The sequence below is a fragment of the Cryptomeria japonica genome, chromosome 5 (genome assembly GCF_030272615.1).
Source record: "Cryptomeria japonica chromosome 5, Sugi_1.0, whole genome shotgun sequence".
Lineage (NCBI taxonomy): Eukaryota > Viridiplantae > Streptophyta > Pinopsida > Cupressales > Cupressaceae > Cryptomeria > Cryptomeria japonica.
The window spans coordinates 812,670,656-812,698,221 of NC_081409.1; the positions used below are offsets into that span (position 1 = coordinate 812,670,656).

A 27,566-nucleotide genomic window follows, 5' to 3' on the forward strand; every position below is an offset into this window, starting at 1 on the left:
TGGGGAAGCACACAAACATAAAGGATAAAATGAGTGAATGAAGGAAGGCCATAAACAAATGAGTAGATATAATGCGTTGAAGAGTCGAGTCGAGGGAAGAACGAAGAAAGAATGGAAAGGCGTATGTACAAAAATGCGTGAGCAGAGGTCAAGAGGTATTGTCTGTACGAGTTTTCATTTTAAACTTTACTATTCTGACACCGTGGTAAAAGAGCCCATAGAATTCTTGTTGCAGACATAAAAGAAGGCAATTCTATTAATACTACAGATAGATGTACAAAACTACTTTCAGAATTATTTTTTCGGCAAGTTTTGAATAATTTTTTTTCTCGACATCTGACAGTAGACGAATCTGGTGGCCATTGCCACCATATATAGCCTATCGGCTAAAAATTTGCTGAAAAATAATGTGTTTTGCAAATCTGTGTTTTATTCAGATGTTGTTTTGTATGGATAATAGCCTTGGCTAGTCTCATAGAACTGACTTATCAATGAAGAGGAGGCCCATTATTTGAATTTTTCTTCAAAAATAGTAGACCTTACATTTTAGATCTCCATATTTATGGAGGTGCAATTGGTGTGGGGTTAGAAACTTAGGAACAAAATTTTGGAGGAAAGATGAAGTTTATTTTATTTATTTTTTACCCCTGCATATCCATTGGACCTTACCGCGGGGTTAGAAACTTAGGAACAAAATTTTGGAGAAAAAATGAAGTTTATTCTATTTATTTTTTACCCCTGCATATCCATTGGACCTCACCCTTATATTAGACTTGTACATTTAAGTAGGGCATGCTCATTTGGACATAAGAGTTAATAGGATAGAGGTATTGTAGGCATTCCTTAGCCTTAATTGCTAAAAATCGTTGTTAAATAATATTCTTAAATAATCTGTTAAGAGTTATGTGGAGAGGGAATCAAGATCTGTTTGTTTTTTTGACCTTAGCTCAAAAATTAAAATTAGCGAAATTTGCATTGCCCCCATCAAATTTAAACATATAAATTATTAAAAGTCTTAAATATATAATTCATTATTAATTTATTATATTTATTTTTTCAAAATATAATAAATATTAAAATAAAAATTATTTAAGTTTGTAATAGGGCTCAAAGCTGTGGATAAGACAAAATTAATTAAATATAATTCAATTAATTTTAAGAAAAATAATAGGCGAAATAATTTATTGAATATTAATTTAATTAATTTTAGGTGTCTACGCTAAGTGCTTAGATGTCATCTTTTGCCATTATTCCTATTATTTCCTTTGTACAATTCTACATTCCCTTTTGTGCCCTTGCCTTAGTATGTTTCCCCCTAGCTCTCTTCTAACCTGTATTTGGCATTTACATTGTCAAACTATCGTCATATTATCACATGGTGATTTGTATATTCATTGTTATTCAATGCACTATAAGATGCAAAACAAAATGTACATTCCTTTTGTCTCTTTATTGTACAACAATATTCCAATCAAACCCAATAAGATGCAAGACAAAATGTACATTCCTTTGTTTGTCTATTGTACAACAATATGCCAATCAAACCCAATAACCCATCGTCAACACATTGGGATACAACACTTGGTTTAACATGTCAGAGGGAAACTTTAAATTTTAGTCCTTGCATTGCCAACGAGATACATATAACATCCTTCCTAAGAAATAAAGATCAACTAATAAATGACCTAAGGATTAGACACTAAGAATGCAAACCACTATGATGTCCAATGACAAAAGGGAAACCACAACGTAAAAGAACAAAACAGTACAAGCTTACCTATGCATGGCTTGAGATGAATACCCAATTCATACCCTTCAAGGACACATCAACACTTAGGGAACCCATGGGTTTGAAGCAAAAATAATGGTGGGTTAAGATGAATAGTAAATGGTGGGGTAGCTAAGCATTTCAAAACTGATTTGAACATGGGTTACAATCTACATGGAAGTAAGAACATTGAATGATAGACAATTGTGGGAAACACATCAAACATTTTGAAAACTCAACAGTGACCTCAAAATGCTAAAACAAAAAAGAACCATAAAGCCATCATAGCCACATCACTATAAGAAATTTGCTAACCTATTAAAAATACACAAGACACCTTTGATAACATCATCATTGCCAATTTTGGGGACAAATAGGGGATGACAAAAGGGATGACTATATAAAATATGGATTTTAAAAAAAATATATAGAGAAATTTTTATATGGTCATATGAAAACATGGATAAAGCATGCATATATACTTTATATTCATACGAAAACATGAATATAACATGCATATGAAAATATTATAAAACCTTAAGGGCAAGAAATGAAGTTCCTCTCATGGAACTTAAGGGGTTTAAACAACCCCCAAAAGCAGTATGCTCTTAAGAAATGCATACTCACCAATAGAGTTGATATTATCCTAATCCAGGAGGTGAAAATGAATTACCAAAATTTTGCTACGCTTGTTAACAGTTTATGGCTGGGTGCTGCCTTTCATTATGGAGAGGCGAATGGTGCCTCAGGAGGAATTGCTACCCTTTGGAATAAGAGCAAGCTAAATGGTCTTGCGGTTGGCTCTTCTCACAACTTTCTTTCCACCAGGTTCATTATAAATAACTTCTCTTGGTTCCTTTTTAACATTTATGCTCCTAATACTAGACACGACCAGGTTCTGATCTGGGAGGAAATCACTACCTTCCTAACTAACAATAAGGAGAACTTGTTTATGTTAGTTGGGGATTTCAACACCCCCCTTTATCCTTCTGAGAAGATAGGAGGTCTAACGGACTAAAGTGAGAGAATGCTTGACTTTGTTGACTTCATCAGAAATAATGAGTTACTTGATCTTGACCTTCAAGGGAACCCGTTCACCTGGTCTAACAATAGAAAAGGCTCCAATCTGATTCAGGTCAGGCTGGATAGGTTTTTGATCTCTGCCAAGTGGAACATTGGAACTAATTCCTCACTCTTATCTCTCTCATGCACTATCTCTGACCACTCCTCGATCCTCCTCTCTTGGGTTGACAAGCTAACCTTTGGTCCCTCACCCTTCAGGTATGAGATCATCTGGCACTCCCATCCAGACTTCAAACAATGCATACAAAACTGGTGGAACTCCCCTATTCAAGGTACGACTATGTTCAAAATTTCTAAAAAGTTGGAAATTATCAATAGGGAGGTGAAAGATTGGAGTCTTTCTTCGTTTGGGGATATCTTCAAGAGAAAAAAGGAGGATGAAACCAATTTGGACCCCCTCCAGAGGACCATTGCAGAGGGGACTTCCTCTATGGACACTCATACAGAGGAGGAGGGATGGAGACACAAATGGAAATAAATCATGAATCTAGAAGAAATTTACTGGAAGCAAAGATCCAGGATCCAATGGTTAACTGAGGGTGACAAGAACACCTCATTCTTTCACAGATCGACCTCAAAGCATAAAATGAGGAACACTATCCATTCCATTCTCAATAACAGAAATGAGGAAGTGGTGGGGAATAATGAAATTGGTCAATGGGCTTCCCTTCACTTTGCTAATGCCTACTCAAATGATAGGTTTAGGGAACCTATTGAGATCAGTGATAAACTCCTCAATCTTATCCCTCAAGTCCTGGATGAGGCTGATAATGAGTTGCTGATAAGCTGTGTGTTTGAAGAAGAAGTTAAAGAAGCAGTTTTTGCTATGGCTGCCTTTAAGGCCCCTGGTCCTGACAGCTTCCCCCCTGCTTTTTTCCAGGTTTTTTGGGAAATTGTGAAGTATGATCTCACTAGAGCTACCCGGGACTTCATTCACACTGGTAAACTCCTGAAGAAGCTGAATAACACTTTCATTGTTTTGGTGCCCAAAGTTCCTGATCTGAAACTCATGACTGACTATCGGCCCATCAGCCTATGTAACTCAGTTTATAAAATTTTCTCTAAAGTTGTTGTCAACAGAATCAAACCCCTCCTTGATAAATGCATCAGTCCCTCTCAAAGAGGTTTTGTTTCGGGTAGGCAGATTCTTCATGTTGTCATTACTACTCATGAGGTCATTCACTCCATGGAGAAAAGTTGCAACCCAGGTATGGCTCTCAAACTTGACATCTAAGGCTTATGATAAAGTTAATTGGAAATTCCTATATGCGGTCCTTTCTAAGATGAGATTCCAGGAAAGATTTATCAATATTATCAGGGTGGCTGTGGAAAGTGTTCACTATTTGGTGATTGTCAATGGCACCCCCTAGGGCTTCTTCAAGGCTGGGAAGGGGCTATGACAGGGAGACCCTTTCTCACCTTATTTGTTAATTATGGTAGCTGAAGTCTTGAGTAGGAATTTCTCCAATCTGATCAGGACCAATAGAATCTCGGGGGTAAAGGCTGCTTCCACACTCCCTCCTATGGTTATGCAACAATTTATGGATGACACCTTCCTTTTCACCCTATTGTCTGTGATAGAGGCTAACGAATAGAAACATCTGCTAGAAGAGTATGCCCTTGCCTCTGGTCAACTAATTAACTATTGCAAGAGCAAGGTTTATTTCTTTAACACAGACAAAATTCTCCAGGGTAAACTTATTCAAATCCTTGGATGTAGTGTTGTTGATCTCCCTGATTCCTACTTGGGTCTCCCCCTCACTATCAAGGAGGTCACCTCCCACTTTTGGGAATCAATCCTAGAAAGAATGCAAAAGAAACTTGCTGGTTGGACTGGAAAAGCTTTGAGTAGTACGGGTAAACTCCATCTCTTGGCGGCCTCTCTTCAAGGTGTTCCTATCTACTTTCTCTCTCTTTTCAAGATTTCCAATTCTATGGCTGAGAAACTCGAGAGAATCCAAAGAAGTTTTCTGTGGATAGGAGTGGAGGAGAAGGCCAGAATCAACTTAGTCAACTGGGAGAAGGTGTGCAAACCGAAGGTCATGGGTGGCCTTGGGATTAGAAAAATCTTTGACCTGAATAAGGCCTTGTTGACTAAAATCAGATGGATCCTTATGAAGGGCAAAACTGATTGGAGCATGATTATGAGGCCCAAGTACTTCAATCCCACCCCCTTCCCCTCCCTCCTCTCTTCCAATGAGCTCCCTCCTGGGTCTAAAATTTGGAACAACTTTGTTAAGAACATGAAACTTCTCAAGCAAGGTCTAAAGTGGCAAGTTGGTAATGGTGAGAAAATTAGATTTTGGGAGGACAACTGGATTGGTGACAGACCCTTGCCTCCTCCTGGTTCAGTTGCCTCATGGTCACTCTCAAGGATTCGATTGGCTCCCTTGTGATAAACTACATCTCTCCCTCCTGCTGCTGGTTAAGGCTTGCTGATAGTCTGGGAAATACCCCTTAATGGATTCATTTGGCTGAAGAGCTGCAATCCCTTCTTAAGGGGATCAAGATTCCCTGTTTCACTCACACTGATAAACTTGTTTGGACTGTGAATCCCTCAAGGTCTTTCAGTGTTAAATCGACCTACAATCTCTTGGTTGCCTCCTTCAATGATTGCTACAACTGGAAAGCAGTTTGGAACTCTCAACTCATCCCTAAAATTAACTTCTTCTGGTGGATGACCCTTCACGGGGAGATCCTTACTATTGATAATCTGAAGAGGAGGGGATTTACGCTTGTCAACAAATGTGTTATGTGTAATTGTGTTGAGGAAAGCATAAATCACCTCTTTATTCATTACCCATTCGCTTATGGGGTTTGGCACAAAGTTCTACAAAAATTTAATTTGGCTTGGACATTCTTGGAAGACTTGCAGCAGTTTATCAGCAATTGGAAGTGCCCCTCCGCACACTCGCCAGTCATACATTTTTGGAGACTCATTCCTCCCCATGTCTGTTGGCATATCTGGAAGGAAAGAAATAATAGGATATTCTGTGACACAAGCAACTCGGTTGACACGACGACTGACATAACTAAGAATTACCTCAGGGAGAATGCCCTCATCGGCAAGTGGAAAACCCTGCAATTTGGCCCTATGGCTTTGGATCGGAGGTGGATTAAAACATGGAATTTTCTAGATAGCTTCCTTCGATATGACATTTTGGAAAAGATGGAGAGGCTTAATACCAGATGGTCAACACCTCCCCCCCTGGCTCAAGCTCAATTTTGATGGTGCTGCTCGTAGTGGTTTAGCGACAGGGGGCGAAATTATCAGGGACAACTTGGGCAACCTGGTTTTGGCCTATGTAGGAAATTTTGACTCTATCTCGAGCAACATGGCTGAAGCCCTTGCTCTATTTTGGGGGCTTAAGCTGACTCTTGGCACTAATATCAAAAGACTGATCATTGAAGGGGACTCTAAACTTATTATCAAGGTCACTAAAGGCATTTTAGGGATCAGCTGGAGAATCAACAATGTCATCAAGGACATTTGGTCCATGATTGTCTGGTTGGTGGAATTTCAAATTCAACATATCTATAGAGAGAGGAATGTGGTGGCGGACTCATTGGCTACGACGGGATTGGAGATAAAAGGTATGAGGTGCTAGAGGCACCTAGATTCTCTCACTAACAAGCAGGATGACCTTATTAGGAACGAACAAATCGCCTCTATCCATCAATGAAGTGCCACTTTCCTTTCCTCAACAGGTTTCTTTGGGCCGACAACTATGCTACTCTGCTGGCGGGAAATTTAAATTCAAATTGGGTGGGCTTTGCCATGCTAGCTTCTTGTGGTCCCCACCTTCTTTGCCAGATGCTGACTTGGTTGGCCACCTATTTCTGCGTCGTTGATGGGTTGGAGTGCCAACTTTTAATCATTAATCATAGCAAGGACCCTAATTATTACCTTAACTAGAAACTTAGAACTCGCCATAATGACGATCTTTACAAGTTGCCAGAAATATCAAGAGGTGTCCCTTCGCATGCTTCCCGGAGCTGGCAGACGCATGCCTTGGGAAACACCACCAAAAATCATTATTACACCTTGCACAATATTTTGGCTAATTACCGTTTGTTTTCTCTTAACTCTAGCTCTGGTTTTCCTCCCTACTTTTCTCTTTTCAGGCTTGCGCTATATCTCAACTTCACTCCGAAGGAAGCTATCATGGGAGGGGATTTAGTTCGGGTAGAACTGGACATTATAGATGATTGTTTTCGCAACGACTCGTTCATCTATATGTATGCTAAAGAAGGAGGAATCATCCCATTCATGGAAACCATGAAGGGATTCGACGAAAACCTCTCCATGCAATTTGTCAATAGTTGGAAGGACAGGAGGGTGGTCATGGAGGACATTTCATTTGAAATCAGTGAGGAAGTTATCGCCTAGGCTACGGGTCTCTCTACTGAAGGCAGGAAATGGAAGAAAACCAGCAGGGTTGCAGACGAAAACAACATGAACTGCTTCTTCAAAAAGGGCGAGGAACTGGCCAAAATGCATGGGGGTTTCAACAAGGAATGTTTACCCTACTTGTGGGATCAAGTTTGCAAAATCATAATGAAATACTTCACCCTCGAGGGAAGGTATGGTGTGTTCTACTATTATCACTTCCCACTGCTCAACCACTTTCGCAACCATGACACCATTTCTTTTCCTTTCTTTCTGCTGCATGCTCTTGAGTCTACTATCAAAGATGTCCGCAATTATATGAGTCAAGAGGGTAATTTTACCATCCTCCACCAAGGGCTGATGTTTAGGCTTTACAATTTTTATAAGGCCCTTTGCCCCCCTAAACCTATCTCGGTTCAACCCGCCCCCTCCATTTTGGGTCCCCCTGAAGGCTCTAAAAAAAGCCTCAAAAAGTCTTCGAAAAAGCCAATGACTCCTTGTCAATCCCTTGACCAAGGCCCCCCTGCCCCCTCAAAATTGGGGAAAAAAATAAATGCAACCCTTCTGCTGCAAAACCCACCTCCAAGAAACCCAGAAAGGAGCCCAAAATCCTCCTTGTTGAGTCTGATGTGGAGGAGGGTATCACCCCACGCAGATCCCACGGAATCAAACCCCGGATGAAGAAAATGGTTATGAGAAATAATTATGCTAATGAAGAAGAGGATGATTATGAGAAAGCGGAAAGTGAGAAGGGGGAGGAGGATTTGGAGGCCACAAAGGGCTTAAATTCCTCCATTTTGGGCACTAATGTCCTCGACTCGGAAACCATCAAGGAGGATATCAAGAACACCTCCCCTCATTCTAACACTTCCCTGCCCCACACCTTCGAGGGGGATGGTAGACATCTTGATGGTGGGAAGACTGCTGCTGAAGAAGGGGAGAAGGAAGAGGCGGTGCAGTGCTATCTCTGAAGATTTAAATGGTGTTAAGAAAAAGCTGGAGCACTTGGAGTCCTATGTCAACAAGGTTGGGAAATTCGCTATCAAAGTGATGCACTCGTCGGCTACCTCTTTGTGCTTGCTCCACCAAGATAAGGCTGATCCAGACGGGTTGGAAAGCGACACCACTAAGGAACTGTTCCAGTTCCTGGCTGATAATTGGATAAGGCTTATGCTCTCTAAGCACACGGGTGTTGATAATTAGGTTGTATGGTTGGTTTCCTTCCTTTTTGCTATAGTTTTTGTCGCTGGAACGCCTAGTTCCATGGTGATATTACTACTATTAACAGTTATTATAGTATTGACATTATGATGGTTTACTACTGGTTATGACGCTTGTTGGATGAGATTGGTTTCGATCTTGGGTTATCCAATAGAGGCAGTCAGTTTTTGTTTTTGATTACTAGAGTAGGGATTGGCTTATTGCTGCGTGTCTGCGGTGTGTGTGTGCTGGTAGTGCTTTTTTCTATTTTTTTCGGGTCAACCCCTGATTTTGGCTGCTTTATAATAAAAAACATAAAACATTTTTGTTGAAAATTCATTGTCAATACTCCATATGAATTCATAATTCAAAATTCATTGTCAATATGCATGTGTTATTTTCATAAAACTTAAGTTTTTAACATAAAACATTTTTGTTGAAAATTGATTGTCAGTACTCCATATGAATTCATAATTCAAAATTCATTCTCAATATGCATGTGATATTAAAAAAATAACATACAAAATGCCCAAAGGCTACACTCCTCCCATATACTTTCATTTTCAACTACGATATGTAAATTCAAAATACAGAAAAACAAAGTACGCTGCTGCCCTCTTGTCCCCAAAACATCTTGTTGACATGAGGATGTGTCCGTGAAGAATGTAACATATATCTAAACTGAATGTTGTCGCAAATAGATAGATCTTGTATCTCAAAGTCACCTAAGTATCACACTTGGCCTGATCTTGCCTCCAATTGTTTCATCCTTGAACAAAGTAATTAAGAAATATACTATCATCCTCCCAATTATACTTCATTAATGTAAAAAAAAATGATTTTTTAGTAAAGAAATAATTATTTTTAACCATGGGGAAAGCAGCCACCAATGAGTTAAAGTGACAGGTACAATTCTTTGTCGTTCTCAAGGACTCCCCTCCTATTTAAACTTTAGGGAGATTTGACTCAAATTGTCCGGTTGTCATTTTTGTTTAATAATTTTTGGGGATCATCTTACTGACCCATTCAACCATTAGGGTACAATAATGGAATTTCCTTATTTCAATAATCGTGTAAGGACGCTCCTAATCCATTCGTTTTGTTCCTGGTAGCCCTGTGATTTTTTTAACTGTTGGACCGAACCTGAGGATACACAGGTAAGGAAATATTATTCTACGTTCATGGCTTTAACAGACGATTGCATGACATGTCTTTGTTTTACCTGAGTATTGTAATTTTAATGTACCCTTTTGTATTCTTTTCATCACAGAAATGGATATATCTTTATAGCGCTGATTGCTGTAAAAAATTCGCATCTGTGGAATCCTCAAATTTAACGCCGAAAGTCTGGATTATGCTTCTGGGTAAGTCTTGATCTGACAGGAAAATGAATGTGAGATGTTTTGGTTAAATCTTGAAGCGCTAATGTATTGAATGAGAAACAATTTATGACATCTTTTAATTGAATGTGTCTTTTAATCGTTGTTAAATGACTTTTTTAGGTCATAGTTTGGAATTTACAAAGAGATCCAAAGCTGTTCTCCTCAAATTTAATTAGCTTAAGCCTTGTGCTGAGTCACGAAATGGTAGTTATCATATTTCTAGTAAATAGAAGATACCTGCACATAAAATTAGTCTACCCATTTTTCTTTTTCCTTTTTGACCTAATTCAAAATTGAGTATGGTTTGTAGTATGGGCGCCTCAATACTCGAAGATATTTTTCTTGGGTTATAGTGTGGATGCCACAGACCCTTTCATTATTTTTTGTAGTTCTTTTGACTGGTGAATTGCCCTTGCCGGGTGTTTTTCGGCTTGAATGCCGTGATTCATTGAGGTATACCATATCCAGTCATTTAAATGTGGCATTTTACATAGTTCCAATACTTAATGATATTTTTAAAGGTTTGAACCAAGAGTTCTTTTCTGGAAGTCTATATTTTACCATTGGAGTGCAGACATTGAACCACGGACTTCCTTAGTTTGCACACATCTATAATTTAACAAGAGTGTTATGGAGCTTAGATCTCCATTTGGCACGTGTTGGCAGGAAAGGAGAGCAAACTACTTTGGTTTGAACAAGGGAGCTCCTTTTAAGAAGTCCTATTCTTTCCCATTTGAGTGCGTCCCATTCCACCACAGGCCTCCATAATTTGCCATCTGTAATTTAGCCAGAGTGTCATTGAGCTTAGATCCATTGAACTAGGGAAACCTGCTTTGGCAGGGAACCTATCTTTGGTGGGGCTCAGACCTTGATCTTCTTTGTGACATCACCTGAATTTTGGTAACCAGCCAAGCCCATCAAACCAATTGAACTCGTTTTTATAATATGATTCTGGAGACTAGTTTACGGTAGAATTTCCTTATAAAATGCCAAATCGGGCCTGCCCTCCTGCCCTTATTTGATTGATTATTTGAAACTCCAAACCAGTCTTACCGAGACTCTGAATTGCCACAGAATCAGCAGGCTGATTTTTTGAGTTAACCCGGCAAAATCTTGCCACATAATTGATACTAAACAAACAGTTGTTTCTTAAAAGTGTTATTCAGTAATGATATTTAGAAAATTTCTTCAAGGGTCAGCATTACTTGACTCAGACTTGGCATGCCTTGTTTGGGCTTGCTGGGATTTGGATTCGGAGGACTTGCTGAGTTCTGTAATCCTACTTCAAACCATTGGTAGAAAAATCTTTGTTTGTGAGCAAATTGCTTTTCCTTGAGAGATTTGCTTGAATTCAATTTCATTTTCTAATTAGCAACTATCTTCAATGAATATATTTTGTAGTGATTTTCTCATTCCAACCAGATAGAAATTTTAATCTTGAAAATTCATGGGAGTTCAAAATCTATTTATAAAATGTATGTTTTACATTATTTGGATGGAATTCATAACACAAGGGGAAGTGAAAAATTCTAAATTAATATCCATAGGTCATTGCTTTATCCCTGTTTAAATTCCATTTTATGTATCCAGACCACATAATACTTATGTTCCTAGATTTTAGGATTGGACACACTATATAAAGTAAGCCCAGTCCTCTATATATGTAGCTCCATTCCTGTTGTGCATTCTCAGTTAGACACGCACACAGATATATATATATATATATATATATATATATATATATATATATATACCAGTAGATGTAATGCCTCCTATATATTTGTCTATGGTTTTATACTTTTGTAGTATTTTCAATATTTTTTGAAATAAGAAACAAACTGAAATTAAAAATAATGATGGAAAATATTTGATCAAAGCCAAAACACTTCATAAGCCAAATCTGAACCAAATTTTGATGAATTTAATGGCTGGTAGAAGCCCTAGGTCACTTCAAATGCTTAGATCAAATTCATACATAAATTTGGGAACTTTTAAAGTCTGATTTTATTGATTTTTGCAATGATTACAAGCTGGAAATTGCTCTAAAACCAAAATCAGATTAAAAAATAACAATTTTCAACTCAGATAGACCTTATTGGAGTGGTATGGCTTGCTCATCCAGCTAGATTAAGCGTTGTACAGACTGGTAAAGCAGCTGGATGGCTCTGGTAAGAGCTTACAATAACCAAACAAACTATTTATTACTTTCCTTGCTCCTGATGTAATGCTGATCAGACCTTGGTTTTACAAAAAATCAGACCTCAAAGGGCCAAATAAGCATGTATGGATTGTCCTCATAGCTGACACCTCCTAAATCAGCAATAAATATCTCATAAAATGATTTGCCACCTTGAAAAATAATTTCTGAATTTTTGTGCAGCTGGGCTACGCCAGAAATAGTGCCAGAACACTCCAATGATGTCAATCCAGAGCTGGTATGAGTATGAACTCAAATCCAGCCCTTTAGGATCCCCAAAGTTTGTGAAACTTAATATATACACCTGCAAAAATGTGTTAGTGATGAAATGATGATTTTTGCTTGGTAAAAACATTATAGTAGTACTGTAGCGACACTGTGCAAAATCCAAATCTATCACAAATCTGCACAATCGTGATTCCTGGACGGAATTACCCAAGATTGAAAACAAGGGTTTTTGTTTTTGATCTCAAATTTGGAATTCAAGAAGGTTTTCGTCCTCTCAAACCTCAAACAAACCAAGGATTTTCATCCTTGGATACCTTAGATCGAACAAATTGCTCAAATTTGAAAATTTGGCGCAAAGGATAACTTGACTCATTATGAAATGAGGAAAAGTACTCCTTTTAAAGTTGCCTTTTTGGGCACTCCGTTTATTTATTTGACCTCTACATAATAAAAATATATAATTTTTTATTTATATGTTTTAAAGAAATACTTTTTTAATATACTAAAATATTATTATCTAAGTTGCACCAAAAATAAAAGTGACTGGATCCAACTAAAAAGATAAAATCAATTATTTTAATCTGAAAAAGGGGGACATGACAGTAGCAGTGTTTGTTTTACCAGTTTGATTGCCGAAGCATGGATGTTATCACTGAATTCTTCTTGGCTTTGGGAGAGTTTGGATCATCTCTCAATTGTGTGGTTATAATTTGTAATTGTATGTGCCTCACCAAACACCTCAGTTTGGTTGTTTAGTGTGAATTTTCATTTACAAGTGAATTGATCTGTGTGATTATTGAGTTGAAGGATGTTTGTTTCTCTATCACTTTTCTGTTAGTATGTGAAAAATAATTGGATAGATTAATTGAATGATATACAAATGTATATATAGAGTTTACAAGACGATGTTCTATGAAAAGAACAAATCGTTAAAGTGAATGACTAAAAAGCTAAATGCTAAATAAAGCTTAAAAGCAAATTAAATAAAAGCTAACTATGTGTCTTTAATAAAGAAGCAATAGTTAACACTTAACGAGTTAAAAACTAAAAAGCTAAATGACTATTAAACAAGGAACTAAATATAGCTATCACACCAAGCTGCCCTCTAAATTTGACAACTTTGCCGGGCTCAGAGACTTGGTGAAGATATCTACAGTCTGATCTTCTGTTGGAATGTACTGCAATATCACTGATCCATCTTCAACATGCTTGCGGATGAAATGACAATGTAGTTCCACATGTTTGGTCCACTCATGGAAGACTGGATTCTTGTCTAATTTTAGAACCCCTTGATTATCACAAACCAAGGGAGTAGGTCCTAGTTGAGACATTTGCATGTCTGCAAGCATCCTACGTAGCCAAATTGCCTCACATGCTGCCTTAATAGTTCCCTGATACTCTGCTTTAGTCAAGGAAAGAGCTATTGCCTGTTGCTTCTTGCTGGTCCATGTGACTGCCCTTGTACCCAAGCTGAAAACATACCTAGAGGTTGACTTTCTGTCATCAACACAACCTGCCCAATCTGAGTCTGTAAAACCAACCAGCCTAGGATCTCTACTTCTGCTATATAGAATGCCAAAATTAGGAGTGCCCTTCACATATCTTAGCATGCGCTTCGGTACAACCCAATGTTCATCTTTTGGGACTGACATAAAGCGAGAAATATAGCTCACAGCATAACTGATGTTAGGTCTAGTGGCAGTGTGATAGATGAGGCTGCCCACTAGTTGCCTGAATGAAGATTCATCTACCACAGGTGAATCTGATTTGGCTGATAATTTCAGCCCTATCTCCATAGCTGTAGATGCAGATTTGCAATCTTGCATTCAAAATTTATCCAACAGGCTCTTGGCATACTTTGATTGAGAAATGAATATGTGGCTATCAGTTTGCCAAACCTCTACACCGAGACAATAATGGAGAAGTCATTAATCTGTCATGTCAAAATTCTTGCACAAATTCTGTTTGACCTGCTTGATCAAATGTGCTGCACTGCCAGTAATGATGAGATCATCAACATAGATGACTAGAAATAGAATATCATCACGAGTTTGCTTGACATACAAATTGGGATCAAAAGGACTCCTTTGAAAGCCTTGATCAATCAAGTACTTATCAATTTTTATATACCGAGCACGAGGAGCTTGTTTGAGGCCATAGAGTGCTTTGGCTAGTCTACATACCTGGTGTTCCTTACCGGCAACCTTGAAATCTGGAGGCTGCGTCATGTAGACTTCTTCTTGCAAATCACCATTGAGAAAGGCACTCTTGACATCCATTTGATGGACTTTCCATACAAAGAGCCGAGAGAGCAAGGACAAGCCGAATGGTACTCATCTTAGCTGTGGGAGCAAATGTCTCCTCATAGTCGATGCCCTCCTTCTATGAAAACCCTTTTGCTACTAATCGAGCCTTGTACTTATCAAGAGTTCCATCAGCTTTATACTTGACTTTAAACACCCATTTGCAGCCAATGGGCTTCTTCCCTGGAGGAAGATCTGACAATACCCAAATATTGTTTTTCAGAAGACTGTTGCTCAATTGCCATAGCTTGTTCCTATTCAGTTACACCTTTAGCCTCTATATATGTCTGAGGCTCATAAATACTATGAATGTTGGCCATAAGAGCAAAATTAACTGTGTTTTGTTTGCTCTTACCTTTATCTGATCTACCCTCAATGAGCTCATCATCATGAAGATCGCCAATGTTCTTGGCCCACCACTTGGGCTGGAGAGTAGAAGTACCAACACCTGCTACAGGATGAAGAAGAATACCTGGAATATTTGGAGCAAGCTCATCTAGATGTGGATTCGGATGGTCTCGAGGAAAGTTAGGTGGTGCAATGTCATGCCTGGGAGACCCCACAACTGTAGAGTCAATTGAATCCCTCCCATCAAGTGGAGCTAAGGGAAGGTGAACACCCATCTGATCTTCAGTGCTCAAATCAAGAGGAGGCGACTGAAAAAGCCCTTGTTCTTCATCAAATACTACATCTCGACTGAATATGAGACGATCAGTGTCTACATCAATCAACTGATAAGCCTTATGGTTGTCATTGTAGCTGGTGAACATCAATTTTCTGACTCTTGGAATCTAGTTTGGTGCGCTTGGTAACTGGAATCCAAACATAAGCTGTAGAGCCAAAAACTTTCAAATGACTGATTTTGGGCTTCTTGCCAAACCAAGCTTCCTTTGGAGTCATCTTCTTAACGACCTTTGTGGGAGATCAGTTCAGAAGGTAGACTGCAGTGAAGACCGCTTCCGCCCAAAAGTGCTTTGGAACATTTCTATGCTCCAATATAGACCGAGCCATCTCATTGACTATACGGTTCCTGTGCTCGACAACACCGTTTTGCTGAGGGGTGTAAGGTGTGGTAAATTGATGCTTAATTCCATGTGATGCACAAAAGTTGGTGAACTTTCTAGAACAAAATTCCCCTCCATTGTTGGACCGAAGAGTGACTTGGACCAAAGACTGACTATCGGACAGCCAGACTCTTTTTCCACTAAGACCTTAAGCTTCTGAAACATGGTGAACACCTCTAATTTCTGCATAAGAAAATACACCCACATGCGTCTGCTGAAATCATCAACAAATAATAGAAAATACCTACATCTAGTGACTGATGGAGTGTTGATGGGACCACAAATGTTCGCATGAATGAGTTGCAAGACCTTGGATGCTCTCCAAGCGTCTCCATCTGAAAATAGACTCCTATGCTGCTTTCCAACTTGACAAGTTCCGCAAACTCCATGATTTTGAGTTTGAATCTCTGGTAATCCTACAACTAGATCCTCTCGAACCAACTGAGAGATATAGTGGACATTCATGCATCCATATCGCTGATGCCAAAGAGTGCTGATGGAAGTACTCCTAGCTACCATGGTGAGCTCCTAAGAACTAGTAGAATCAACAAGTCTTTTAAGACCATGATCCTCAATGCCAACTGCAACTGTAGTGCGAGTCCCTCTATCAACAATGCTGCACTTGTGCAACCCGAAGATGACATCTAGCTGTGGTGAGTGTTGCATAGTTTGACTGACTGATAGTAGATTGAGCTTCATACTAGGTACAAAGTATACATTGAGGAATATCAAATCCCTCCCACCAGATGAAATTTGAACGTTGCCCTTGCCGACAACAATATACTCTTCGCCTCCACCAAAGATCACTGAATCAATGAAAGGCATGTACTCTGTAAACCAATCCCGATGATGTGTGAAATACTAAGAGGCTCCAGAGTCAATGTACCAGGCTGATGATTGAACATCATCAGATGGGGTTTGGGCCATGAACGCATAGAAGATAGATTTTTTCTGATCAGGATGCGTGGCGGAATTGGCTTTCTGCTTGGACCCTCCTTGTTTGAATTGCTGGGATGCTATCAGTTTCATGCAATCTTTCACCAAATGGCCATATTATGACAGTAGGAACATTGTAAGCTCTTCTTCTTCGAAGACTATTGAGGTTGACCTTGACCTTGTCCTTTCTGCTAGAAGGACGGATCTTTACCCTTGCTTTTATTCGAAGCTGTGGTTTTGAAGGTTTGTTCGGTGGATGAACTAGCGCTGCTTCCATCGATCCTGATATAGAAGCTTGTTGCAAAGATCAGGAAACTTCAGATCAACACTAGTAGAGGAGATTTTGAGCGTATCAATGAAATGCTCGTAGGATCTGGGAAGGCTTTTCAGATTGATAACTACCATATCCTCTTCCACCATGGTTTGGCCTATAGCTTCCAGTTGGTCACGGATGTCCTTGATCTTCGTAAGACGTGCCTGGATAGATGACTTCTCATCCATCATGATAGAAAACAACATATTCTTTAGAAAGAAAGCTCGGCTCTTGTCGGACGTTTCATGAAGATCCTTCAAAAGATCCCAGATCTCTTTAGCTGTTTTACCTGAAGGCACTTGAGGGAGTTGATCCTTTGACTGAGAGTTTGATAAGCATGACAGCCTCTCGATTCTTCACATCATGTTTGTCTTGATCATCAGTTGCTATTGTAGGACGAGATTCCTTGCCCAAAACAATCTGATCAAGGCACCGGTACTAAAAAATGGTCAATATGCACTGTATCCAGGTGTTGTAGTTGCGGCTGTTGGACTTTGACTTTGTTCTAACATGATGTTGGTCAAAGATGCCATCACGGAAACCGAGGTTGAATGAGGTCAACCGAGTGAAAGCAAGAGACAGAAGAATTTGATTAAAAAAAGTCAGAATAGAAGCAGCTGCAAAAAAATTTGAAACCTTGGAGTGGAATGCTGGGCACGAATCCCAATGTGTGGATTTTTGAGGTTTGGGAGAAACCCAGAAATTGAAATTTTCTGCAGATTTAAACCTGAATATTTCCTGAAAATAATCAGAAATTTTTTTTTTTGTAGAAAATAAATACCTCTGATTTAATAAAAACAAAACAGATGTCTTTTTTATTAAAAAAACTAAGGTCAAAACCCTAGGTTCGCGCACAGCTGCAACCCCCACAAATCGCGGAAATCAGGAAAAGTGTGGGTCAAAAAACTTAGCCGTGCACAGGTGCGACCAAAAAAAATCGTAGAGAAAGCCGCTAAAATCACGTCGAGTTTTAGGCGCGATTCACAGAAAATCGCAGTGCAAAAACGTGCAGGAGCCGCAGGAAAATTACACAGTCGCGTTGGGAGAATAAAAGCGCGAAAATCATGTCGTTCAGGAAGCCCAAAAGAAAATCCGTGGGAAGAAAAAAACGTTGTCTGATAAAACTGCTGTGAAAATCTCCTACATAAATTTGCGATTCTGTCATAGGGTAGAATCGTGGCCTCCAGCAAACCCTAGGACCTGCATCAAAAACCCTCAGCCTGCATAAAAAATTCGCCCAGAAAGAAAGAGTTTTTAAAAAAAAAGCTCTTAAAAAAACCTTCGAAAATTTTAATAAAAAAACTTCCGATTTTTTTTTAATTTTCATGCTTTGATACCATGGAAAATATTTGGATAGATTAATTGAACGATATACAAACGTATATATAGAGTTTACAAGACGATGTTCTATAAAAAGAACAAATCGTTGAAGGGAATGACTGAAAAGCTATATGCTAAATAAAGCTTAAAAGCAAATTAAATAAAAGCTAAGTATGCATCTTTAATAAAGAAGTAATAGTTAACGAGCTAAAAACTAAAAAGCTAAATGGCCATTAAACACGAAACTAAATATAGGTGACTAAAATATAATTAAATATTCTAATAGTATGCTCTATCTTTTGAGCTGAACCCCTGCGTGGATCAGCAATTTTTATTCATGCCAAAAAAAATTCAAAAATAAATAAACTTTGGCGAGAATGTATTATGAGATTTGATTGCCTGTTCAGATGCACTCATCCAATCTAGGAAATGCTTTCCATTTTTTGTAGTCTTTTTATAGGAACCCTTAATGTTGTATGACCTCTGTTATAAATTGAAACAAAATAATACTTGTGATAGCAGCACATTTGGAAATTTATACAGCAAAGTTTCGGTGAGAGTAAATGACTTAGTGAAAAACAACAGATGATTTTGTAAAGTTATTTTTGTTGTAAATGTAATGCTATCCTAACTGTTGAATGGTAGTAAATTTTTTATGCTTTACTGAGTTGATTCTGTTTGTGTCAGAATATCTATAGTACTAAGTATATTGTGGCTTGCGTAATCAGTTACCATGAATACAATGTACACCTCATTTTTTTTTAATATTTTATCAAGTTTGAGTTAGCAAATTATGACTGATGGCATACTGAATATGCTTCTACTGTGGAAATTATATGTCATATCCCCAAATAGGGATAATAGAACAATGACACTATTTACTAAACTAGGGCACAGAAATTTCTGAAACTTTGTTTGCATATAAGAATTTCTTCAACAAACTCAGATTTATGGTCAGATTATTGATCTGATTTTTCTGCTAAAATAAATAAATTTCTGAGTATAGAAAAATTATAGGAATGCACTTTTAATTCTGCCCAGAAATTTCAGAAATGAGTTACATTGTTTTTCTTTAGTTTTTCTGAGATGAAGATGCTTAAAATATGCAGATTTAGATATAAATACCTCAGAATTTGTCTTCAAACACTAGCTGTCCTCAGAAATAACTTCAAACCCTAGCTGTCCTTGCCAAACTCCCAGAAAACCAGCGCTAGATCTGATCCACTTGTCTTTTCTGTTGCCATCCTCAATGATGCTGAGAAATACGAAGACACTTTGCTGTAGTTAATCCAAATCTGAACCTGTAACTTTGCTTTTCACCTCCAAAAATTGGCCTCCAAACCTGATAATGAATTCCAGCTCTGAAAATAATGCGCTAGGGCGTCATAGACCAAAGCGATTCCACTGAAACACACCCTTTTGACTAGGGGGAGCCCCTATGTCTCTCCAAAAACCCTTTTGACTAGGGGGGGGCCCTACGTCTCTCCAAAACTAGGGATACTCAAGGGTTGCAGACCTTAAGCCAAAGATTGAAGCAACAGATGATAAAAGGCAGATAACATAACATAATGAGCTCTAAAAGAACCCTAGAATGTTATATAAAACTCCCAAAGAGATGAAGTAACCTCAGCCCTTGATCTACAACCATCACAATCCAATGCTCCACATTAAAACCTAAAAAATGAGCCCATAGGCTCTTTGAAAATCCACAATCCCTTGGCCTTTTTATCACATGCTTTTTAAAATCACTTAAAGTGTATAGAAAGGGGACAACTTGAGTCTTTAGGCTAGGAGTTACTTAAGTTGCATAAAAAGATGTGCCCACTACTTAAGTTCACTTAAGTTGAATAAAAGATGTGCCCACAACTTAAGAATAGAATAGAATACAAGCCAAAGACTCCACACTTACCCAATATTGCTCTAAGGCTTCTTCCTCTTAGCTAAACCAAGGAAAGGACAGCCAATGCATAGTTAAGTTTCAAGGCCTGAGTTGGGGACATTACAGCCCTTCCCATCCAAAGAATGCTTTTCCTTAAGCATTTGTAAATTACGATGCTTAAGAATCTCCTCTCCTTCCCATGTTGCATCCTCAATAGATTCATCTCCCATATTTTTTATATGAATAGTTGTATGCTTATCAAGATTTTGATACCATGGTAGCTCTTGGTAGGTGGTGGATTGAATTTTTGTGTTCTGCTACTAGAACAAGCATTTTCAATCTTTTGTCAAACTGTAAGGCATTTTCATCTCTTTTATCAAGTTCACTTGTTTCTACCTCTACCTCAATCCATTTCTCTTGCAAGTTTTTAAAAGTATTTTTTTTGGTGGACTTTCCCTGTTCTCCAAGTACACTAGAAACAGTTGTATGCCGTGGAGTATCACTAGAAGGAGGTGGTAATGCTAATAACATTTTACATAACTCCCTTGTTTCCACAAATGTCTCAAAGTTCAAAGCCATTGCATCTAGGCAATGCTCCCTAATCTCCCATACTCCATACATATCTGCAAGCATTAGCCTGTCGCCCAATTCTACAGGGGAAGCATGTTTTAGATGTGGTAGCAATGCATCAACAACAGCTCGTTTCAGGGGGTATAATAAATATCTTGATGCGTCATTAAACATCTTGTTTGCTTGTTTTGAGTCAATATCAACCACTTTGTCCATATACATGTACTCCAGTAAGCTTTCGAATATTTCAGCATTCAGATCATGCTCGTCAAGTAGCATAAGATCCCCATTTGCCAACTGCCTTTTCCTTCAAGAATATCAATAGTTTTTATTATCTTGGCCATGAAGTATTCTTACCTAGAAGCCAAAATTAAGTGGTAGCTTTGGAATTTTTTCCTCTCAACAATGAAGCAGACACCAGAATGATCAGTCAAAGACAATTCATCCGTGTCAAGCTTGCAATACATTTCAGATTCTTGAATCCACTTTTCTGTCTGACTTCTGTTTAAAACTTCACAATGCCTTTTGCTGTATTTTGACTACAGGTAGCTATATCTTGTCCAAAAGAAGAGACCATGCCATTTGAATGCTTAGAAATAGGGGTTAAAGATGTCTTTGAGCAGGTTGACACTATGTCTGAACCTGCAACTTCCTTAATATTAGCTGACAATTTCTTCGGTTGACTTTTCATTGTCGAGATTCCATTTTGAATGAAATCATCATCCTGGATAGCACGTAAGCTGGAATCACCTCTAGTTTCTCGTCTCCACTTTGCTGATGGTTTAACATACTCATTTGTAATGTTTCTATCAAGGGCATTTATACTCTTTTGTGCATTTTGGAATTCCTTAATTGTAGATAAAATTTTCAAGTATTCTTGCACCATATATGATAACCTTCACCTTTCCAATACCGTTTATTTCCATCAATTCCTCTGTTGTCCTCGTACCTTTTTACTGATCTGCTGCATTGGACTCTGTTTAAAGCCATTTGTTTCCTCCAACAGTTATTGCCCATGAGGTAAAACAAACACCTTCATATCACTAGAAAGAGTAGTTTATTTCTTGAACCTAGGTAAATGCAAGTTCAGAACACCAAGAAAGAATGTTGCCCGTGCTGCACAAAACAATGACTTTGATTTAGGGAGAGCAGAGGAGTTAGCAGGTAGAAGACTGGTCAATATGCTGTTGTCAACTGGACTTTCTTCATCCACAATCAAACCTATACTTGTCCTTGGCCAAGACCCACGGATTTGTGCTATATATGAACCTGCTGTAGGTGTTTGACTTCTTGCTAAAGATCTTGCTGACATGTAATATAAGTCTCTTCCAATATATGTATGCCCAGCTAATTGTGAGGACACAATAGGTATTGGTGAAGTCGATGCAGGTTTCACCACAGCTAAACCAGTTGGTTTTTCATCCATGTTGAGCTTCGATGCATCTTCTTTTGGTTCTTCCTTCTTTGAGGCTGCCAATCTCATAACTCTCTCACAGCCTAAGAAGAGATTTCTTGCCTTGCTTTCATTGACTTTAAGAATTGAAGACACTGATCCATAAACATCATGCTTCATGACATATTCTATAAGGAAGTCTTGAAGAACGAAGTGGTGCAATATTTCTAGCTTGATGTTTTTACGAGATCCACGAAGATTCAGCGTTTCCTGCTTTTGCCTCTTAATTTGTTGACTTATGGAGCCATGGAAGACATCTCGAGTACATGAGATGATGAGTAGTGTTGACCCATTGCCTTTATTAATTGCACCAAATGTTTTGCTGCATCGGTCACATCTTCATCCACAAAAAATATTATTTTGCACTGTCGCAATTACATTTGCAGTTTGCAGCATCAAAATTTTTACCAAAATGAGCAAGTTGCAATACTCTTCGATAATCCACATCATTTTCACAGTAATTAACCATTCTTAAAAGATTTTCAAGGTTTGTCTCTAATATACTCCTTGAATTTCCCAAAGCTCTAGGACCTGCTCTAGAGAGTATGTTTATTTTATCTTTGCATCACTGCTTTTGGATGAAAGACTGATGTTCAGGATCCATGTTACCATGGTAAAATGCTGCTTTGTGACCAAATTCATGTAGTTTTTCAGCATTTTCTTTTTACAATACATTCGATATAAGTAATAAATTACCCACACTCATCCCGATAATTTTCTTTGATGAATTTATTAATGCCCTTAACACATTCTTTTGTCTTTGGCATAACAACACACCTTAGATTAGGATGGTTGAAAGTTTGCCTAAAGACCAAACAGTCTACAAGACCCAGTGCTTGTACAACATCCTCCTTTACACTTGCCGTAGCTGTTGCTGTTAGAGCCAGTAAAGGCACTTGACAAAACCTTTGTTTCAAGACACCATGACCCTGATAATCTGGTCAAAAGTCCTGCTGTCATTGGCTGATGCAATGGACCTCATCAATAACAATTCGAGCAAGTAGTTCCTTTTGATGCAAGCTTTCAAGATGCCTTAGCAAATGGTCGCTTTTCTCAATCTTTTCTGGTGTCACATACATCAGTCACATACATCAATTTGAATTTACATCTTGAACTGAGCTCTTTAATATCTGTTGCTGTTCTTGCCACTCCATGTTTGCACTAAGATGTGTTGCAGGGATATTTGCCTGGGAAAGATGCATGGTTCGATATTGAATGAGTGAGACAAGAGGAGCAACTACAAAAGTTACACTGGGACAAACAATAGCTGGTAGCTCAAAGCTGCAAAGTAAATCCAGGGCTGTGTAATTTTCACTCTTTGGTAACCCATAATCACAACCATGTGACACTACCTTAAGTCTGAAACCCATTAAATTAATATTGTAATATGTAGCGTATAATGGACATTTAAGTCATTTAAGTAGTTTAGTTAGTATCTTTCTATTCTATATGTCAGCTACTCAGTTTTAGTAACTTCAGTTTATGTCTTTAGTTCTCGATCATTTTCATTATAGAAAGATCCTCTGTAATTGCTTATTCAAGGAGCTTTTGTCTCCTTTGTAATTATTCAATCAATTATCATTTCAAAATCTTCACTTGGATCCTACATCTTGTGATTGTCACCACTTGCATTACTAAAATCAGGAAATGTCTCAGCATTCATCCCAAAGAGCGGACTAACAATAGATGGATTTGCATTTACCTTAAAAAGTGGGTTATAAAATGATTAGTAGTTATTTCCGTTCTCTAATTTAATTCAATTCAATCCGTTCTCTAGTTATAAAATGATTGGAAGTTATTTCCGTTCTCTAAGTTATCAAGAAATTCCATGCCTTTATTTGAATTGTCAATAGTTGTTGATTTATCAAACTCCGAATCAGCATATTCCTCAATCCCAACATTGTTATGAAGATTCATGTACCCTTCTTCCTTCGCGGGTGCTCCTGAATAATTAGGCTCAACATTAGTTTCTAATTTGAAATCAGTGGAGTGCTTATCTTCTTCCTCTAATGTGTCAACTGAAACGGGTTTCTTCTCAATGGTCTGTTCTGACTTCTCTTCAACTTTCCTTTCAACTGATAAGTAGGGTTTCGGTATCTTCGGATTCTCTAGTAATGTTGTTAAATATTTTTGATATTTTTGAAATTCTTGCAAAATTTTTGTCACAAGTTCCTGATTTGTCTTCATCTTTGAAAATAGGCCAACAATTTTCTGAAATTAATATGAATAAGTGCTGGTCACTTATTGGAAGCAGTCTGAAAATGATTTTTTTCCTTATTAACCCTTTCAAGCTAGTAGGATGCACAGCTCTGACCAGTACCCATATAGGGATAATAGAAAAATTCAAAAATGACAATATCTTTTAAAATAGGGCAAAAAAAATTCTGAAAGTCTATTTGCATATAAGAATTTCTTCAACAAATTCAGATTTATAATCAGAATATTGATCTGATATTTCTGCTAAAATGAATAATTTTCTGAGTATTTCCGAATACAAAAAAATTATAGGAAAACACTCTAATTCTGCCCAGAAATTTTAGAAATGATTTACATTGATTTTCTTTAGTTTTTTCTGAGATGAAGCTGCTAAAAATATTCAGATATAGATACAGATATCTTAGATTTGCCTTGACATCCTAGCTGTCCATAGAAATAACTTGAAACCCTACCGTCCTTGCCAAACTCCCAAAAAACCAGTGCTAGGTCTGATCCACTTGTCCTTTCTGTTGGTATCCTCAATGATGCTCAAAAATAAGAAGACACCTTGCTGTAGTTAATCTAAATCTGAACGTGTAACTCTGAATCTCACCTTTAAAAAGTTAGCCTCCAAACCTGATAACGAATTGCAACGCTGAAAATGATGTGCTAGGGCATCACAGATCAAAGCCCTTCCATCGAAACACATCCTTCTGACTAGGGGGAGCCCATATGTGTCTTTGAAAAGGTATACTCATGGGTTTCAGACCTTAAAAACCAAAGATTGTACCAGCAAAAGACAAAAATTGATAACATAACATAATGAGCTTTAATAGAATCCTAGATTGTTATATAATTACTCCCAAAGAGCAGCCCTTGATCCACAACCAGCTCAATCAAATGCTGCGTATCAAAACCCTAAAAATGAGACAATAGGCTCCTTGAAAACCCATGCCCTCTTTGCCTTTTTATCAAATGCTTTTTAAAATCACTTAGAAGTACATAAAAAGGGGACAACTTAAGTCTTAAGGCTAGGGGTCATTTAAGCTGCATAAATAGATGTGCCCACAACTTAAGAATAAAATAGAATACAAGCCAAAGACTCTACATTTACCCAATAATACTCTAAGTCCTCTTCCTTTTGGGTAAACCAAGGAAAGAACAACCAATGCATAGTAAAATTTCATGGCTTGAGTTGGGGACATACATTATATCTTGCGAATGCCTTGTAGGATATAAACACCAATGCATAATGAAATGAGGCTTCACATTTGTTTAAGTTAATGCCGGACTTGATGCTCTATGCTACACTGCAGCAAGTGCTAATATTTGAGTATTACAACTTTCTTTCTTGCAGATATACTAAATATAGCTGTAATAGGTATTTCCTAAAATGGATGACAAAAGAAAAGAGCAAAAAATGGTAGATACAGAGTCACAGTCAAGATCAAGTGCTAGTAACGAGACATCTAACTCTGGTATTATTTTAACTCACACCTCATATTTTACAGAAATTTAATTCAATTTAAAGAGTTAATGCGCTGTGAGTTGGCTTATGTTTAAGGGTAGTTATTTCATGGCTTGTAATTGTGATGAATAATAGATTTGATTGCTGGAGTGCACAATGAGATTACTGTGGGATGCATCATCAGTCGGCTGCCATGGTATGAAATACCATTACTAAGGACTTTGAACAGAACATGGGATGCCATCCTTACCAATTCTAACTATGCTAATTACTTCAGACACCATCAATGTCATGTCCTTGCCAAATCGATTGTTTTCTACATGAAAAATGCTTTAAGTGGAGGCCATAAGCTACTGCTTTATCAAGATGGTTTTGTGAGAAGGTTACCTTTACCTCGTAGTATTCCTTCCAGATCCATGCTGAAGATTCTTGTCACTGGCCATTGTATATATTTCCTGATTCTTACAGAAAATGATCAAAGTATGTACAATGTATATACACTTGACTTAGCACGGGGGATGATTGGTTGGCAAAGCCTTTCCCCATTACCAAACAGGGGAAATTGTGTATACATTGCAAGGTGTCCTGATGGAAACTCCGCCTACATGTTGATGCTGAATGATGCAATTTCCAAAGAGGCAGAAAATAAGTGGTCCGTGTGGATGCATAAAATTAAAGCCAATGGCAGCTTCTCAAAATGGAGAAGCATTCCTCTTTCTCTTCCTCTGCTTAATCAACTGACCAAGAAATCGTATCCACCTAAATACCTTGATATACAGACAAGTGATGACAAAAGACATATCTATGGGAGAGTCTCACCTGTGTCATTGTCACAGTTGGCCATTATGAAAATCTGTGAGCCTGAGCATCACCATTACCCTGAAGTTCTTTTGGTATTTAGAGAGGACCATGGTTTTGGGGTTGTCTCAAAAATAAGTCGGATTTGCCAGCGGGGTAACAGTCTACATGAAAGATTCACAGTCCTGCTAAACAAAATAAAGGTGCAGAATGTGGAGGATGAAGCAATTAAGGGCCAAGATGAGCTGAGTGCATTTCAACGTTGGTGGAGGTCCCGCTGTGGTAATGAGCTAATGGGAGATCAGAAAGCAACATTTAAATTGGACAAACAATGGCTTGGAATGGAAACAATCTTTAGCTTTGAGGAAAATAAGTTAATGTTGAATAAGTGCTTCATGCTGGCACAGCAAGGCTTTGTATGGCCCTATATACGTCTCGCCTCTGCCTGGCCTCCTGAGATGACATTCCAATACGTAGTGAATCGAGAATACATCAGAGGTGGAGGCAAATTTTGGCTAGACACATGTTTTGATTAGGTGGAACCTAAGGTTGTTCGCCTAACAATTTGTCTATGTGATCCCGGATGCTTTGATACCACTTCTATGATCCAAAATCAGAAATATTCCAACATAATTAAGTGTTTCAGCTTCTAAAATGATTGGATTTCTGAACATAGAGATCTAAATTTGTAAATTTGAAAAATTAAGTTTTAGAAACAGAAATCTGAATCAAACAGCAATTTGAAACAAGTGTGGGAATATGGAATTGCAATGCTATAAAATGTGAAGTAATTTAATATTGGAAAATTTTCTATATAATCGTGTTGGAAACTAAAATTTGAACTAACCGTATAACCATGCTGGAAACTAAAATTCGAAGTTATGAAAACCAGGAATAGACTGTTGAAAAGAAGACATTCTTTCAAATATATTGATGAAAGGTCCTAATAAAAATTAGTTTAGTAAGGTCATGATCTATTAAAGATATCAGTTTTCCACAATTCATATTATTTCATTTT

The 27,566-nt window shown here is 37.9% G+C and overlaps 1 protein-coding gene and 1 pseudogene across 2 annotated transcripts; one reads left to right on the plus strand and one right to left on the minus strand.

Annotated features, from left to right (window-relative positions):
* LOC131042464 (uncharacterized) lies at positions 1-27,297 on the plus strand. 2 transcript variants are annotated; one of them, XM_057975755.2, is made up of 4 exons: positions 9,400-9,598; positions 9,712-9,805; positions 25,640-25,760; positions 25,886-27,297. In XM_057975755.2, the coding sequence occupies exons 3-4, from the start codon at positions 25,676-25,678 to the stop codon at positions 27,082-27,084; spliced, it is 1,284 nt and encodes a 427-aa protein (XP_057831738.2). In that variant the 5' UTR covers positions 9,400-9,598; positions 9,712-9,805; positions 25,640-25,675; the 3' UTR covers positions 27,085-27,297. The 2 variants fall into 2 exon arrangements, with proteins under 2 accessions (XP_057831747.2, XP_057831738.2); XM_057975764.2 differs by lacking the exons at positions 9,400-9,598; positions 9,712-9,805 and adding an exon at positions 1-155.
* On the minus strand, positions 21,691-23,456 carry LOC131043028 (ATP-dependent DNA helicase Q-like 4B; annotated as a pseudogene).
* Positions 27,298-27,566: the final 269 nt, after the last annotated feature.